The sequence below is a fragment of the Oncorhynchus mykiss genome, chromosome 17 (assembly GCF_013265735.2).
Source record: "Oncorhynchus mykiss isolate Arlee chromosome 17, USDA_OmykA_1.1, whole genome shotgun sequence".
Taxonomy (NCBI): Eukaryota; Metazoa; Chordata; class Actinopteri; order Salmoniformes; family Salmonidae; genus Oncorhynchus; species Oncorhynchus mykiss.
The window spans coordinates 10,144,034-10,158,847 of NC_048581.1; the positions used below are offsets into that span (position 1 = coordinate 10,144,034).

The window sequence follows — 14,814 nt, forward strand, 5'->3', positions numbered from 1 at the left end:
AACAACAATACAGAAGAAAACTAAACGTGAAGTTCTGGGCTGCTCCCAGGCAGCTACAAAAAAACAAGATCCCACAAACAACAGGTGGGGAAAGGCTGCCTAAATATGATCCCCAATCATCCTCTGATTTGGAACCATATCAGGCCAACATAGAAGTACAAAAAAACTAGAGTACCCACCCTAGTCACACCCTGACCTAACCAAAATAGAGAATAAAAAGGTTCTCTAAGGTCAGGGCGTGACAGTACCCCCCCAAAGGGGCGGACTCTGGACGCAAAAGCTGACTCTATGGGGGAAGGTCCCGGTGGGCATCTAGCCTCGGTGGCTGCCCCGGTTCGGGATGTAGACCCCGCTCCACTCGTGGATCCCTCCGCTTCCGTGGAACTGGACCGCGGATCGTCGCCGGAGGCTCCAGACCGTGGATCGTCGCCAGGGGAATCGGAGCGCCGACCATCGCCGGGGGAAATGGACCGCCGACCGTCGCCGGTGGCTCGGGACCGCCGACCATCGCCGGGGGAATCGGACCGCAGGCCGTCGCTGGAGGCTTGGGACCGCCGACCATCGGTGGGGGAATCGGACCGCAGGCCGTCGCCGGAGGCTCGGGACCGCCGACCGTCGCCGGAGGCTCGGGACCGCCGACCGTCGCCGGAGGCTCGGGACCGCCGACCGTCGCCAGAGGCTCCGGACCCAGGCCGTCGCTGGAGGCCGGGTGCGTGGAGCTGGCACAGGATGTACCGGGCTGGGGAGACGCACAGGATATATTGGACCGTGGAGGCGCACTGGAAGTCTGGAGCATAGGCCTGGCACAACGCGTCCTGGACAGATAACAACCTTTGCAGGGTAAGTGTTGGGAGCTGGCACAGGGCGTCCTGGGCTTTGGAGGCGCACTGGAGACACGGTGCGTAGAACCGGCACACATTGTACCGGAACGGTGACACACCTCAGGGCGAGTGCGTGGAGGAGACACAGGACATACCGGACTGGGGAGGCGCCCTGGAGGCCAGATGCGTGAAATTGGTGCATATGACACCGGACTGGTGTCACGCTCCTCAGCACGCCCGCTCTGCAGCGCTCTCAACGCCAACACCTCTCTCCGGAATCTTTCGTCAAGTTCCTCACTCGACTCCCTGACTGGCTCTGGTTCACCCCTCGGCTCCGCCGACCACTCCGTTTTCCTTCCCCCCCCCCAAAATTTTTTTTTCAGGCTGTCCTTTGGGCTTGCGTCGTGGCCGCGAACCCTGGCGTCGTCGTTGTTCCTCCTTCGCTGCTTCCGCCTGTTTCCATGGCAGGCTTTTGTCTCCTGCCATGATTTCGTCCCACGTCCAGGACGTCCTCTACTCCTGGCTTTCCACCCAGGCCCAGGATCCCTGCTCCTCCTGGGCACGTTGCTTGGTCCGTGGGTGGTGGGATCTTCTGTCACGGTCGTCTGAATGAATGGACCAAGGCGCAGCGTACTTAGAGTTCCACATGTTTAATAAATATGAAACTCACCAACAACAATAGAGAAGAAAACGAAATGTGATGTTCTGGGCTGCTCACAGGCAGCTGCACAAAAACAAGATCCCACAAACAACAGTTGGGAAAAGGCTGCCTAAATATGATCCCCAATCAGAGACAACGATAGACAGTTGCCTGTGATTGAGAACCATACCAGGCCAACATAGAAATACAAAAAATAGGGTACCCACACTAGTCACACCCTGACCTGACCAAAATAGAGAATAAAAAAGCTCTAAGGTCAGGGCGTGACACCCATAATGAAAAAGCAAAAAACAGTTGTTTTTTTACATTCTTGCAAATTAATTTAAAATGAAATATCACATTTACTTAAGTATTCAGACAATTACTCAGTACGTTGTTGAAGCACCTTTGGCAGCGTTTACAGCATTGAGTCTTCTTTGGTATGACGCTACAAGCTTGGCACACCTGTATTTGAGGAGTTTCTCACATTCTTCTCTGCAGATCCTCTCAAGCTCTGTCAGGTTGGATGGGAAACTTCACTGCACAGCTATTTTCAGGTCTCTCTAGAGATGTTAGATCGGGTTTAAGTCCGGGTTCAAGGACATTCAGGGAAGCCACTCCTGCATTGTCTTGGCTGTGTGTTTAGGGTCGTTGTCCAGTTGGAAGGTGAACCTTCACCCCAGTCTGAGGTCCTGAGCGCTCTGGAGCAGGTTTTCATCAAGGATCTCTCTGTACTTTGCTCCGTTCATCTTTCCCTTGATCCTGACTAGTCTCCCAGTTCCTGCCGCTAAAAAAATATCCCCACAGCATGATGCCGCCACCACCATGCTTCACCATAGGGAATGTGTCAGGTTGCCTCCAGACATGACGCTTGGCATTCAGGCCAAAGAGTTAAATCTTAATTTCATCAGACGCATTGAATCATGTTTATCATGGTCTGAGAGTATTTTCTGTGCCTTTTGGCAAACTCCAAGCAGGCTGTCATGTGCCATTTACTGATTGAGGCCACTGTGTTCTTGGGGACCTTCAATGCTGCAGAAATGTTTTGGTACCCATCACCAGATCTGTGCCTCCACACAATCCTGTCTCGGGGTTCTACGGACAATTCCTTTGACCTCATGGCTTGGTTTTTGCTCTGACATGCACTGTCAACTGTGGGACCTTACATAGACAGTTGTGTGCCTTTCCAAATGATGTCCAATCAACTGAAAATACCACAGGTGGCCTCCAATCAAGTAGCAGAGACATCTCAAGGATGTACCTGACACACACGAGTCTCAAAGCAAACAAGGTATTTCATTTGTTTGGGGGGCTGTAATGTAGCAAAATGTTTGTGATGATGCCATCTTGCTGAGATTGTAATTGAATTTGAAAAGAAGTGGACGGCACTTAACCACAGGAGTCGACCGAACAATTAAATCATAATTGAAAAGGCAAAGGTGCAACACTCGCTCAGCATTAAGTAACTAATTAGTGACTGTTTTCTTGCGCTTATCAATAGGATTCTAAAAAGCTACATTATTGTGTTTACTGCAAAAATCTGCTGTTAGGGAACTCTGTCCTCTATCACAATTAAATCTCTTGTGAGAAGACAGGAAATTATATTTACCTGCTCTAGCGCCATCTGGAGGTGTAACTGTGGATGAAAAGACACCTTGATTACGTATGCTCCTCGAGACATTTTGTCACTTGACAGACCATCCGTTTAATTAAAAAGTGGGCATATACAGTAGTATTTAAAGTGAGCTAGGTTACACTGCAGGCAAGATCCAATGCTGCTACTACTACTTATTTTACTACTGCTACTACTACTACTACTACTCCTTATTTTACTACTGCTAATCCTGCTACTACTAAACTCAGCAAAAAAAGAAAAGTCAATTTTTCAGGACCCTCTTTCAAAGATAATTCATAAAAATCCAAAATACTTCACAGATCTTCATTGTAAAGGGTTTAAACACTGTTTCTCATGCTTGTTCAATGAACCATAAACAATTAATGAACATGCACCTGTGGAACAGTCCTTAAGACACTAACAGTTTACAGACAGTAGGCAATTAAGGTCACAGTTTTGAAAGCTTAGGACACTAAAGAGGTCTTTCTACTGACTCTAAAAAACACCAAAAGAAAGATCCCCAGGGTCCCTGCATATCTGCGTATACGTGCTTTATACATGCAGCAAGGAGGCATGAGGACTGCAGATGTGGCCAGGGCAATACATTGCAATGTCCGTACTGTGAGACGCCTAAGACAGCGCTACAGGGAGACAGGACGGACAGCTGATCGTCCTCGCAGTGGCAGACCACGTGTAACAACACCTGCACAGGATCGGTACATCCGAACATCACATCTGCGGGACAGGTACAGGATGGCAACCACAACTGCCCGAGTTACACCAGGAACGCACAATCCCTCCATCAGTGCTGAAACTGTCCGCAATAGGCTGAGTTAGGCTGAACTGAGAACTTGTAGGCCTGTTGTAAGACAGGTCCTCACCAGACATCACCGGCAACAAAGTCGCCTATGCACACAAACCCACCGACGCTGGACCAGACAGGACTGGCAAAAAGTGCTCTTCACTGACGAGTCGCGGTTTTGTCTCACCAGGGGTGATGGTCGGATTCACGGTTATCGTTGAAGGAATGAGCATTACACCAAGGCCTGTACTCTGGAGCGGGATCGATTTGTAGGTGGAGGGTCCGTCATGGTCTGGGGCGCTGTGTCACAGCATGAGCGGACTGAGCTTGTTGTCATTATAGGCAATCTCAACGCTGTGCGTTACAGGGTTGACATCCTCCTCCCTTGACATCCTCAAATCAAATCAAATTTTATTTGTCACATACACATGGTTAGCAGATGTTAATGCGAGTGTAGCGAAATGCTTGTGCTTCTAGTTTCGACAATGCAGTAATAACCAACAAGTAATCTAACTAACAATTCCAAAACTACTGTCTTATACACAGTGTAAGGGGATAAAGAATATGTACATAAGGATATATGAATGAATGATGGTACAGAGCAGCATAGGCAGGATACAGTAGATGGTATCGAGTACAGTATATACATGAGGTGAGTATGTAAACAAAGTGGCATAGTTAAAGTGGCTAGTGATACATGTATTACATAAGGATGCAGTCGATGATATAGAGTACAGTACATACGTATGCATATGAGATGAATAATGTAGGGTAAGTAACATTATATAAGGTAGCATTGTTTAAAGTGGCTAGTGATATATTTACATCATTTTCCATCAATTCCCATTATTAAAGTGGCTGGAGTTGAGTCAGTGTCAGTGTCAGTGTGTTGGCAGCAGCCCCTCAATGTTAGTGGTGGCTGTTTAACAGTCTGATGGCCTTGAGATAGAAGCTGTTTTTCAGTCTCTCGGTCCCAGCTTTGATGCACCTGTACTGACCTCGCCTTCTGGATGATAGCGGGGTGAACAGGCAGTGGCTCGGGTGGTTGATGTCCTTGATGATCTTTATGGCCTTCCTGTAACATCGGGTGGTGTAGGTGTCCTGGAGGGCAGGTAGTTTGCCCCCGGTGATGCGTTGTGCAGACCTCACTACCCTCTGGAGAGCCTTACGGTTGTGGGCGGAGCAGTTGCCGTACCAGGCGGTGATACAGCCCGCCAGGATGCTCTCGATTGTGCATCTGTAGAAGTTTGTGAGTGCTTTTGGTGACAAACCGAATTTCTTCAGCCTCCTGAGGTTGAAGAGGTGCTGCTGCGCCTTCTTCACGATGCTGTCTGTGTGAGTGGACCAATTCAGTTTGTCTGTGATGTGTATGCCGAGGAACTTAAAACTTGCTACCCTCTCCACTACTGTTCCATCGATGTGGATAGGGGGGTGTTCCCTTTGCTGTTTCCTGAAGTCCACAATCATCTCCTTAGTTTTGTTGACGTTGAGTGTGAGGTTATTTTCCTGACACCACACTCCGAGGGCCCTCACCTCCTCCCTGTAGGCCGTCTCGTCGTTGTTGGTAATCAAGCCTACCACTGTTGTGTCGTCCGCAAACTTGATGATTGAGTTGGAGGCGTGCGTGGCCACGCAGTCGTGGGTGAACAGGGAGTACAGGAGAGGGCTCAGAACGCACCCTTGTGGGGCCCCAGTGTTGAGGATCAGCGGGGTGGAGATGTTGTTGCCTACCCTTACCACCTGGGGGCGGCCCGACAGGAAGTCCAGTACCCAGTTGCACAGGGCGGGGTCGAGACCCAGGGTCTCGAGCTTGATGACGAGCTTGGAGGGTACTATGGTGTTGAATGCCGAGCTGTAGTCGATGAACAGCATTCTCACATAGGTATTCCTCTTGTCCAGATGGGTTAGGGCAGTGTGCAGTGTGGTTGAGATGGCATCGTCTGTGGACCTATTGGGGCGGTAAGCAAATTGGAGTGGGTCTAGGGTGTCGGGTAGGGTGGAGGTGATATGGTCCTTGACTAGTCTCTCAAAGCACTTCATGGTGACGGAAGTGAGTGCTACGGGGCGGTAGTCGTTTAGCTCAGTTACCTTAGCTTTCTTGGGAACAGGAACAATGGTGGCCCTCTTGAAGCATGTGGGAACAGCAGACTGGTATAGGGATTGATTGAATATGTTCGTAAACACACCGGCCAGCTGGTCTGCGCATGCTCTGAGGGCGCGGCTGGGGATGCCGTCTGGGCCTGCAGCCTTGCGAGGGTTAACACGTTTAAATGTCTTACTCACCTCGGCTGCAGTGAAGGAGAGTCCGCATGTTTTCGTTGCAGGCCGTGTCAGTGGCACTGTATTGTCCTCAAAGCGGGCAAAAAAGTTATTTAGTCTGCCTGGGAGCAGGACATCCTGGTCCGTGACTGGGCTGGATTTCTTCTTGTAGTCCGTGATTGACTGTAGACCCTGCCACATGCCTCTTGTGTCTGAGCCGTTGAATTGAGATTCTACTTTGTCTCTGTACTGACGTTTAGCTTGTTTGATAGCCTTTCGGAGGGAATAGCTGCACTGTTTGTATTCGGTCATGTTACCAGTCACCTTGCTCTGATTAAAAGCAGTGGTTCGCGCTTTCAGTTTCACGCGAATGCTGCCATCAATCCACGGTTTCTGGTTAGGGAATGTTTTAATCGTTGCTATGGGAACGACATCTTCAACGCACGTTCTAATGAACTCGCACACCGAATCAGCGTATTCGTCAATATTGTTATCTGACGCAATACGAAACATGTCCCAGTCCACGTGATGGAAGCAGTCTTGGAGTGTGGAGTCAGCTTGGTCGGACCAGCGTTGGACAGACCTCAGCGTGGGAGCCTCTTGTTTTAGTTTCTGTCTGTAGGCAGGGATCAACAAAATGGAGTCGTGGTCAGCTTTTCCGAAAGGAGGGCGGGGCAGGGCCTTATATGCGTCGCGGAAGTTAGAGTAACAATGATCCAAGGTTTTTCCACCCCTGGTTGCGCAATCGATATGCTGATAAAATTTAGGGAGTCTTGTTTTCAGATTAGCCTTGTTAAAATCCCCAGCTACAATGAATTCAGCTTCCGGATAAATGGATTCCAGTTTGCAAAGAGTCAAATAAAGTTCGTTCAGAGCCATCGATGTGTCTGCTTGGGGGGGGATATATACGGCTGTGATTATAATCGAAGAGAATTCTCTTGGTAGATAATGCGGTCTACATTTGATTGTGAGGAATTCTAAATCAGGTGAACAGAAGGATTTGAGTTCCTGTGTGTTTCTTTCATCACACCATGTCTCGTTAGCCATAAGGCATACGCCCCCGCCCCTCTTCTTACCAGAAAGATGTTTGTTTCTGTCAGCGCGATGCGTGGAGAAACCCGTTGGCTGCACCGCCTCCGATCGCGTCTCTCCAGTGAGCCATGTTTCCGTGAAGCAAAGAACGTTACAGTCTCTGATGTCCCTCTGGAATGCTACCCTTGCTCGGATTTCATCAACCTTGTTGTCAAGAGACTGGACATTGGCGAGAAGAATGCTAGGGAGTGGTGCACGATGTGCCCGTCTCCGGAGTCTGACCAGAAGACTGCCTTGTTTCCCTCTTTTTCTGAGTCGTTTTTTTGGGTCGCTGCATGGGGTCCATTCCGTTGTCCTGGGTGAAAGGCAGAACACAGGATCCGAATCGCGAAAAACATATTCTTGGTCGTACTGATGGTGAGTTGACGCTGATCTTATATTCAGTAGTTCTTCTCGACTGTATGTAATGAAACCTAAGATGACCTGGGGTACTAATGTAAGAAATAACACGTAAAAAAACGAAACACTGCATAGTTTCCTAGGAACGCGAAGCGAGGCGGCCATCTCTGTCGGCGCCGGAAGTGATCCTCCTCCCTCATGTGGTACCCTTCCTGCAGGCTCATCCTGACATGACCCTCCAGCACGACAATGCCACCAGCCATACTGCTCGTTCTGTGTGTGATTTCCTGCAAGACAGGAATGTCAGTGTTCTGCCATGGCCAGCGAAGAGCCTCAATCCCAATCCCAATGAGCATGTCTGGGACCTGTTGTATCGGAGGGTTAGTGCAAGGGCCATTCCCCCCTGAAATGTCTGGGGACTTGCAGGTGCCTAGGTGGAAGAATGGGGTAACATCTCACAGCAAGAACTGGCAAATCTGGTGCAGTCCATGAGGAAGCGATGCACTGCAGTACTTAATGCAGCTTGTGGCCACACCAGATACTGACTGTTACTTTTGATTTTGACCCCCCCCTTTGTTCAGGGACACATTATTCAATTTCTGACAGTTACATGTCTGTGGAACTTGTTCAGTTTATGTCTCAGTTTATGTCTCAATCTTGTTATGTTCATACAAATATTTACATACATGAAGGGAACATTTTAACATTTGCCGTATGGTTGGTGAGAAACTCCAACCATAGCTCGCTCGGTCTGAGTGCAGCGACCGTGAAAAAAATGTCAGGTGCTTTTGGGTGACAGTGGGAGAACCGTTAGGGTGAGAAGCACAATTCGACCTCAGGAACGTTCCTGAGGTCCTCCCGATCTGTGCAAGCCTAACCTTGACCGTGTGGCATTAACCCTTTACAGTAAAAACTGGGTTTTTTCATCTCAGATTACAATGACATCTCTCCCCATAGGAATACATTATCTGCTCCCCTAAATTCAATCTGAAGCCGATGTGGGTTAATAATGCCTTATGAACCTGTCTTCGATGACAATCCATCAAGCCACTATGAGGTCTACCTGTGTCGATTCTAAGCTCCTGGGAGCAACCGGAAGTGGTTAAAATCACCCTAAAATTGTTTTTCCATACCCAACCAGAAGTTTGTGATGAATAGTGCATTCAACCCTGTGTAAATCTGTCAGTTCTCAACGTAAACACTTAAAACCCAGGATTCTATAAAAGCATACCCCAATCAGGATATGTGTTTACTTTTAGCTTTCTGTGCCAACCGGAAGTGCCATAATTGGGGTCAAAGTGGTTGTTTCGAATGGTTAAAAAAGTCACATCTTTCCAAAACTTCATATGTGTGATTAGGCAACCCTCATGAACTGTAAATCAGTCATGTCTCCCATCAGATTTCCAAGAAAAACTCTCATACACACACAGCAAGGATGGAGTAACACAGTGTGGGGCTTAGAGACACAAAAGCAATAGTTACTTTTGTTCAAACTATCAAAGAACCGTTAGACCCAGAGCTCTGAAACTTTAGAAACCTGTTATAGAGCTCAGGTTGATAGTGCACGGTGAGTTGTGGCTCTAGAAGGTTCTCAGACTGAGAAACAGCATCGTACATTTTCAATAACTTCAATTTATTTTGACCATTACGAAAATGACGATATTTAGAAAGGTCCCAGAGTCGCAAGACTAGGTGCATAGAGATGGACCCCAACATTTCTGTCCGATAGCTCATTCAAGGACCCTGTAGCAACGCCCAGAAAAAGTGGATTTTCAGCACCAATTAAGGTCGCTGCTCAGGCTCCAAATGACCTATCGAGCCGAAACTTGGGATTCGAGGTCGCCTCAGCTAGGCCTACACATAATGTCAGAACTGGACCCGCAGCTAGATAGTAACTACGTGTTATATGTTTTTATTATGGTTTAAACAGAAGGCGCTGTGAATTTTGGGCCTGCTCTGAAATATGTGATAATTGGCTTCTAAACGAGTTGGAAAAAGTGGGTGTCAGTTTGTATCAGTTTGGTGTCAGAAAGATATCTAATTGACTGATGGACACTGACATGCTGGTTGACTTTTGTACATTTACAATATGCTTAAACAGTGAGGTACCATCACCAAAATGAAAATCTGAAATCAACACCAACGAGCGATGGAGAGGACCTAGAATCCCTGCGCGGCCATCCAGTCAATTTCACATTCCTGCAGTTTTTTTGAGCATGTCAAATTTGTGATGGTAAATGCCCATTAAAACATATTTCAAATGGACAGCCGTGCGCCTGGTGATTGGAACGGGTTACCAGGATAACATTTTTATAATGGTTTTAAATGCCTTTGGGGGTGTGCAAGGGGTCCACGGTTGGGTAGGGAGCACCCCCCATCTGTCCCAATCCAATAGGGGGTGCCCCTAGTCATTTTGGACATTTTTCAAAAAACGTTAAAAACGACAGTCCCACTTCTCTCATGGCACCATCGAGCGATGGAGAGGAACCACTATCACTGCCTGGCCATCCTGAATTCATCGGGCAAGTCAATTTTGCATTTCTGCAGGAGTTTTGAGCATGTCAAATTCGTGTTGGTAAATGCCCATTGAAACATATTGCAAATGCACAGTACATTTGCAATATGATTCAACATTGAAAAAACATCACCAAATGGACACGATGAAATCAACACAACGAGCGATGGAGAGGAACCACTATCACTGCCCGGTCATCCCGAGTTCATCAGGCCAGTCAATTTTGCATTTCTGCAGTATTTTAGGCTATGTTTCATGTTTTGGGTTACCAGGTACGATTTTCAAAACAGTTTTAAATGCTTTTAGGGGGCATCCAGACTTCCATGCCCGATATGGGAGCACTATACTATGGCCCCAAATCAATGGGGGCCGGCCCGAGTGATTTATGGAGGTTTTAAAAAATGGATGTCTGTACTCAATATGATTCAACAGTGAAAAAACATCACCAAATGGATATGATGAAATCAACACAATGAGCGATGGAGAGGAACCACTATCACTGCCCGGCCATCCAGAGTTCATCAGGCCAGTCAATTTTGTATTTCTGCAGTATCTTTGAGCATGTCAAATTCGTGATGGTAAATGCCCATTGAAACATATTGCAAATGGACAGCGGTGTACCTGGTGATTGGAATGTGTTACCAGAAGCACAATTTTAAAATGGTGTTTAATGCCTTTAGGGGGAGCAAGGGGTCTACAGTTGGGTAGGGAGCATCCCCCACCCGTGCCCATCCAATAGGGGGTGCCACTTGTCATTTTGGTAGTTTTTTGTTTTTTTGTTGTTATTTTCGACTTTTGACTTCCTATGAAATCATATTGCAAATGGACAAAACATGTGCCTTATGGACAAGTAAAAAAATAAATAATAATAATAATACAATTTGACAAAAGTATGTTCATACAGGTCTTATACATGTGTAATTGAAATAAAAATCGAAAGAATTTCGAAAAACGGTCCAGAATGCACTTTTTTAAGGTGGTGACACGTTTTTGAAAAATGTTTCAAATTTTGAAAATTTGACTTGTGTTACATTTGCAATATGAAAAATTATGGTGGAGCGTACTCGCCATCTATTGGATTTTTTGCAGTGTTACACTTGGCATTTGCCATATGATATTTGCAATCAGCTTTGAATGAAACGATGTCCAATTGAGTGGTATTGTACATTGTGTATATGTTTCATACGGTACCAATATGATCCCATTCACTTTTGCCCATTTCAGGGGGGTGATCCCTTACACATGTTAAGTTTGCTGAAAATAAATGCCGTTGACAGTGAGAGGACATTTCTTTTTTTGTTGAGTTTACTACTACTACTACTACTCCTACTCCTGCTGCTGCTACTCCTACTGCTCCTACTCCTACTACTACTGTTCCTACTCCTACTACTACTGCCTGTACTCCTACTGTTCCTACTCCTACTACTACTGCTCCTACTCCTACTCCTACTCTGACTACTGCTGCCTGTACTCCTACTGTTCCTACTCCTACTACTACTGCTCCTACTCCTACTCCTACTCTGACTACTGCTCCGACTACTGCTCCGACTACCGCTGCTACTACTACTACTACTGTTACTCCTACTGTTCCTACTCCTACTACTACTGCTCCTACTCCTACTGTTCCTACTCCTACTACTGCTGCCTGTACTCCTACTGTTCCTACTCCTACTCCTACTCTGACTACTGCTCCGACTACTGCTCCGACTACCGCTGCTACTACTACTACTACTGTTACTACTACTACTACTACTGTTACTACTACTGTTACTACTACTACTGCTGCTGCTCCTACTACTTCTTTACTGCTGCTACTACTACTACCATGCTATTATGATGACTGTTACTAATGTAATGTAAAATGTCAATGTAAAATGCTACTATTACAACTAGTTCTATTGTAACTCCTACTCTCTCTGAATTTCAGTTACCTGGTAGTGAAACAAGGCGGTCCCATATACGTTCATTTTCAGGACCGCCATGTTCTTCCAGAAGAAGATTCACTTCTTCAACAACAGTTTTTAAACGCAACTGAAATGTTGGCATGTAGTTTGTATAGGAATCATAATCCACAAACTCTGCATTCTAAAAAAAAAAGCAGAAGTATCTAGTCAAGCAGAATTGTATGTGATTTCTATATGTTATCAAGGTAGCATCACAAAGTATTGACATGTGTTAACACATTTCCTCTCTCATGTCATATTTATTAGCCTACCTCTGGATCCATGTGATGTTCATCTGTTAGATCGGTGGAGAGGGTGTATTCTTGGTCCCGGGTTAGTCTACAGTTAGGATTTATTTCAATGTAGATTTCTCGGTCTCCATTCCTTGTCCTCCTTGTCTTACACACCTTGAGAGGATTGAAAATGGTTTGGAACACACAGTCATAATGAGGTAGCACTGCCTGAAATATGGAAGCCCAAATGTCACCTTCTGACCTTGAGGATGTCCTCTTGGGTTTGCGAGCGAGACCCCCCACAGTTTTCAATTCCCTGTTTACAGTTACATTATCCCCCAAAAATGCTTTTCTGTGGAAAAAGGTGAGTTCAACAGTGCGAGTTTGATTGAATTCCAACCAAAGACGAGTTTGATAACTCGGATCTACTTACCTCATCAATGTCAACATTTCTGGGCAGCAACAACACACTTAGGGTGGAATTATTGTTATCATCTGGGAGTTTGTAAAATAGTAGCACCAGAGCACGGATAGGAGAGACAGGAGCTTCCTTATCCTTGGTGATGCCATATTTGCTGAATTGAGTGATGTTTAATATGACATGAGTTTCTCTTGTCTCATGGTGATGAAGAAACTCCATACTGTCATCATCAGTCACATGGGCTACAGACAGGAAGTCACATCCACCCTCTAGGTGAGAAAGAGAACATTAGTCTTCTGTTCAGATGACAATGACAACTCAGTAGTGGAGTAGTGATGCTACTGATGGTGATTAAGAATACATAGGCTATTAAGTAATACTTAAGTAGTTTTTGGGGGTACCTGTACTTTACTATTTATATTTTTGAAAACTTTTACTTTTGCTTCACTGCGTTCCTAAAGAAAATTATTTTCCCCCGACACCCAAAAGTACTCATTACATTTTGAATGCTTAGCAGGACAGGAAAATGATCTAATTCACACACGTATTAAGAGAACATCCCTACTGCCTCTTATCTGGTGGACTCACTAAACATTCATGCTTAATTTGTAATGATGTCTGAGTGTTGAAGTGTACCCCTGGCCAACTGTAAATTAAAAAAACTGGAAAATGTTGCCGTCTGGTTTGCTTTATATAAGGAATTTGAAATAATTTGTACTTTTACTTTTGATACTTAAGTTTGCAGTATTTTAGCAATTACATTTAGTTTTGATACTAAAGTATATTTAAAGCCAAATACTTTTAGACTTTTACTTAAGTGATATTTTACTGGGTGACGTTCACTTTTACTTGAGTCATTTTCTATTAAGGTATCTTTACTTTTACTTCAGTTTGAAAATTGGGTACTTTTCCCACCACTGATAACCTCCATGGAAATGTGTAACTTACCAGAATGAATCTCACAGTGTGGAAGGTGTAGTTGACTGACAGACCCCTTAAGGCATGTAAACTTGAACAGGGGTCCTGCAGGTCTCTTGCCTCTCTGGGATAGAAGCATCCTGTCCCAGGGGACTGTCATGTAGAGCACCTCTGCCTCTCCCTCCATCCTAAACACCAGGCCTGTTATACTGCACTGGAACAGACCTGCATGGGGGCACTGGAAACTAGAGCAAAAAATGAAGAATTTCATTTTGAGAGATTTCCTGGATTTAAGGTATTGTCCTTCTTTTAAACAAACTACCAACGAGAAACATTAAATATATCAAGTTACCGGTACTCTCCCCTGTTGTCCTGATAATGGATTTCAGGTGTAAATCCATCTGGAGAACTCTAAAATGTAGAAACAATAGATAGTGTAATTCAACCGATAGTGTGAAGAATAGGTTTTTTTTCACCATACGACACCCTCTGCTCTACTCTAACCCTGGAAACCCCATCCTGCCTCTCTCTCACCAGACATTTCTGATCCCCGGCCCCACGGGCACCCTTACAACATCCCACTTCTTTCCCCAACACAACACATTCCTTTGTCTCATGGCCTTCTGCACACTTCTCACACCTAGGAACCTCCCTCCTACACTCTGTCCATGAGCTTGACACCTGTAACAACGTAATGTATTCGGCACAAAAGCTATCAATATCTCAAATATCCTAACTACACTCTCCTGTTTCTCCACTCACGCCACACTGTCTGCAGGGGTCCACTTTCTCCAAAAATGTCACTCCTGCTGTCACAGACTCATCTTTATCCTGACCATCGATGCAATCCATGGGCTCTGAGGACTTCAACAAACCTACCACCTCTCATAATTCACCTCCAGACCTCGATCCGGTGTACAGCTCACTCTGCTTACACTTTCTACCATTCTTCTTCGACAAACCATATCCCTTTTTTCCACCATCTTCTACCGATTCAATCTCACCCTCTTCCTCTCTCTTCAACCTCCTCTTCCTCTCCTTTTCCCTCCCTTCCTCCACCGTATTCCAAGAGTACATCTCAATTTGTCACACACACACACAAAAATAACAAAGATAAGATATAAGGAGGGAATAGATATACTGACTGCTAATATAAAACAAAGACCATGAATATATATTCATATTTATTCATACACACACACACACACACACACTG

The 14,814-nt window shown here is 45.7% G+C and overlaps 2 protein-coding genes across 4 annotated transcripts in view; both read right to left on the bottom strand.

The window, feature by feature from the left end:
* Positions 1-14,814, bottom strand: part of LOC110518414 (NACHT, LRR and PYD domains-containing protein 1b allele 3) — a 309,469-nt gene that overhangs the window by 45,375 nt on the left and 249,280 nt on the right. The window lies entirely within an intron of this gene.
* LOC110511093 (NACHT, LRR and PYD domains-containing protein 1a) overlaps positions 1-14,814 on the bottom strand; it is a 46,441-nt gene that overhangs the window by 7,130 nt on the left and 24,497 nt on the right. Inside the window, exons 4-9 of one of the 3 annotated variants that reach the window (XM_036948914.1) lie at positions 13,951-14,009; positions 13,629-13,843; positions 12,693-12,949; positions 12,299-12,433; positions 12,015-12,168; positions 3,071-3,097 (exon numbers count right to left, since the gene is read on the bottom strand). In XM_036948914.1, the coding sequence (XP_036804809.1) occupies positions 3,071-3,097; positions 12,015-12,168; positions 12,299-12,433; positions 12,693-12,949; positions 13,629-13,843; positions 13,951-14,009 (847 nt within the window). The remainder of the gene's footprint in view (positions 1-3,070; positions 3,098-12,014; positions 12,169-12,298; positions 12,434-12,692; positions 12,950-13,628; positions 13,844-13,950; positions 14,010-14,814) is intronic. The other 2 variants (XM_036948915.1, XM_036948916.1) reach the window with 2 other exon arrangements.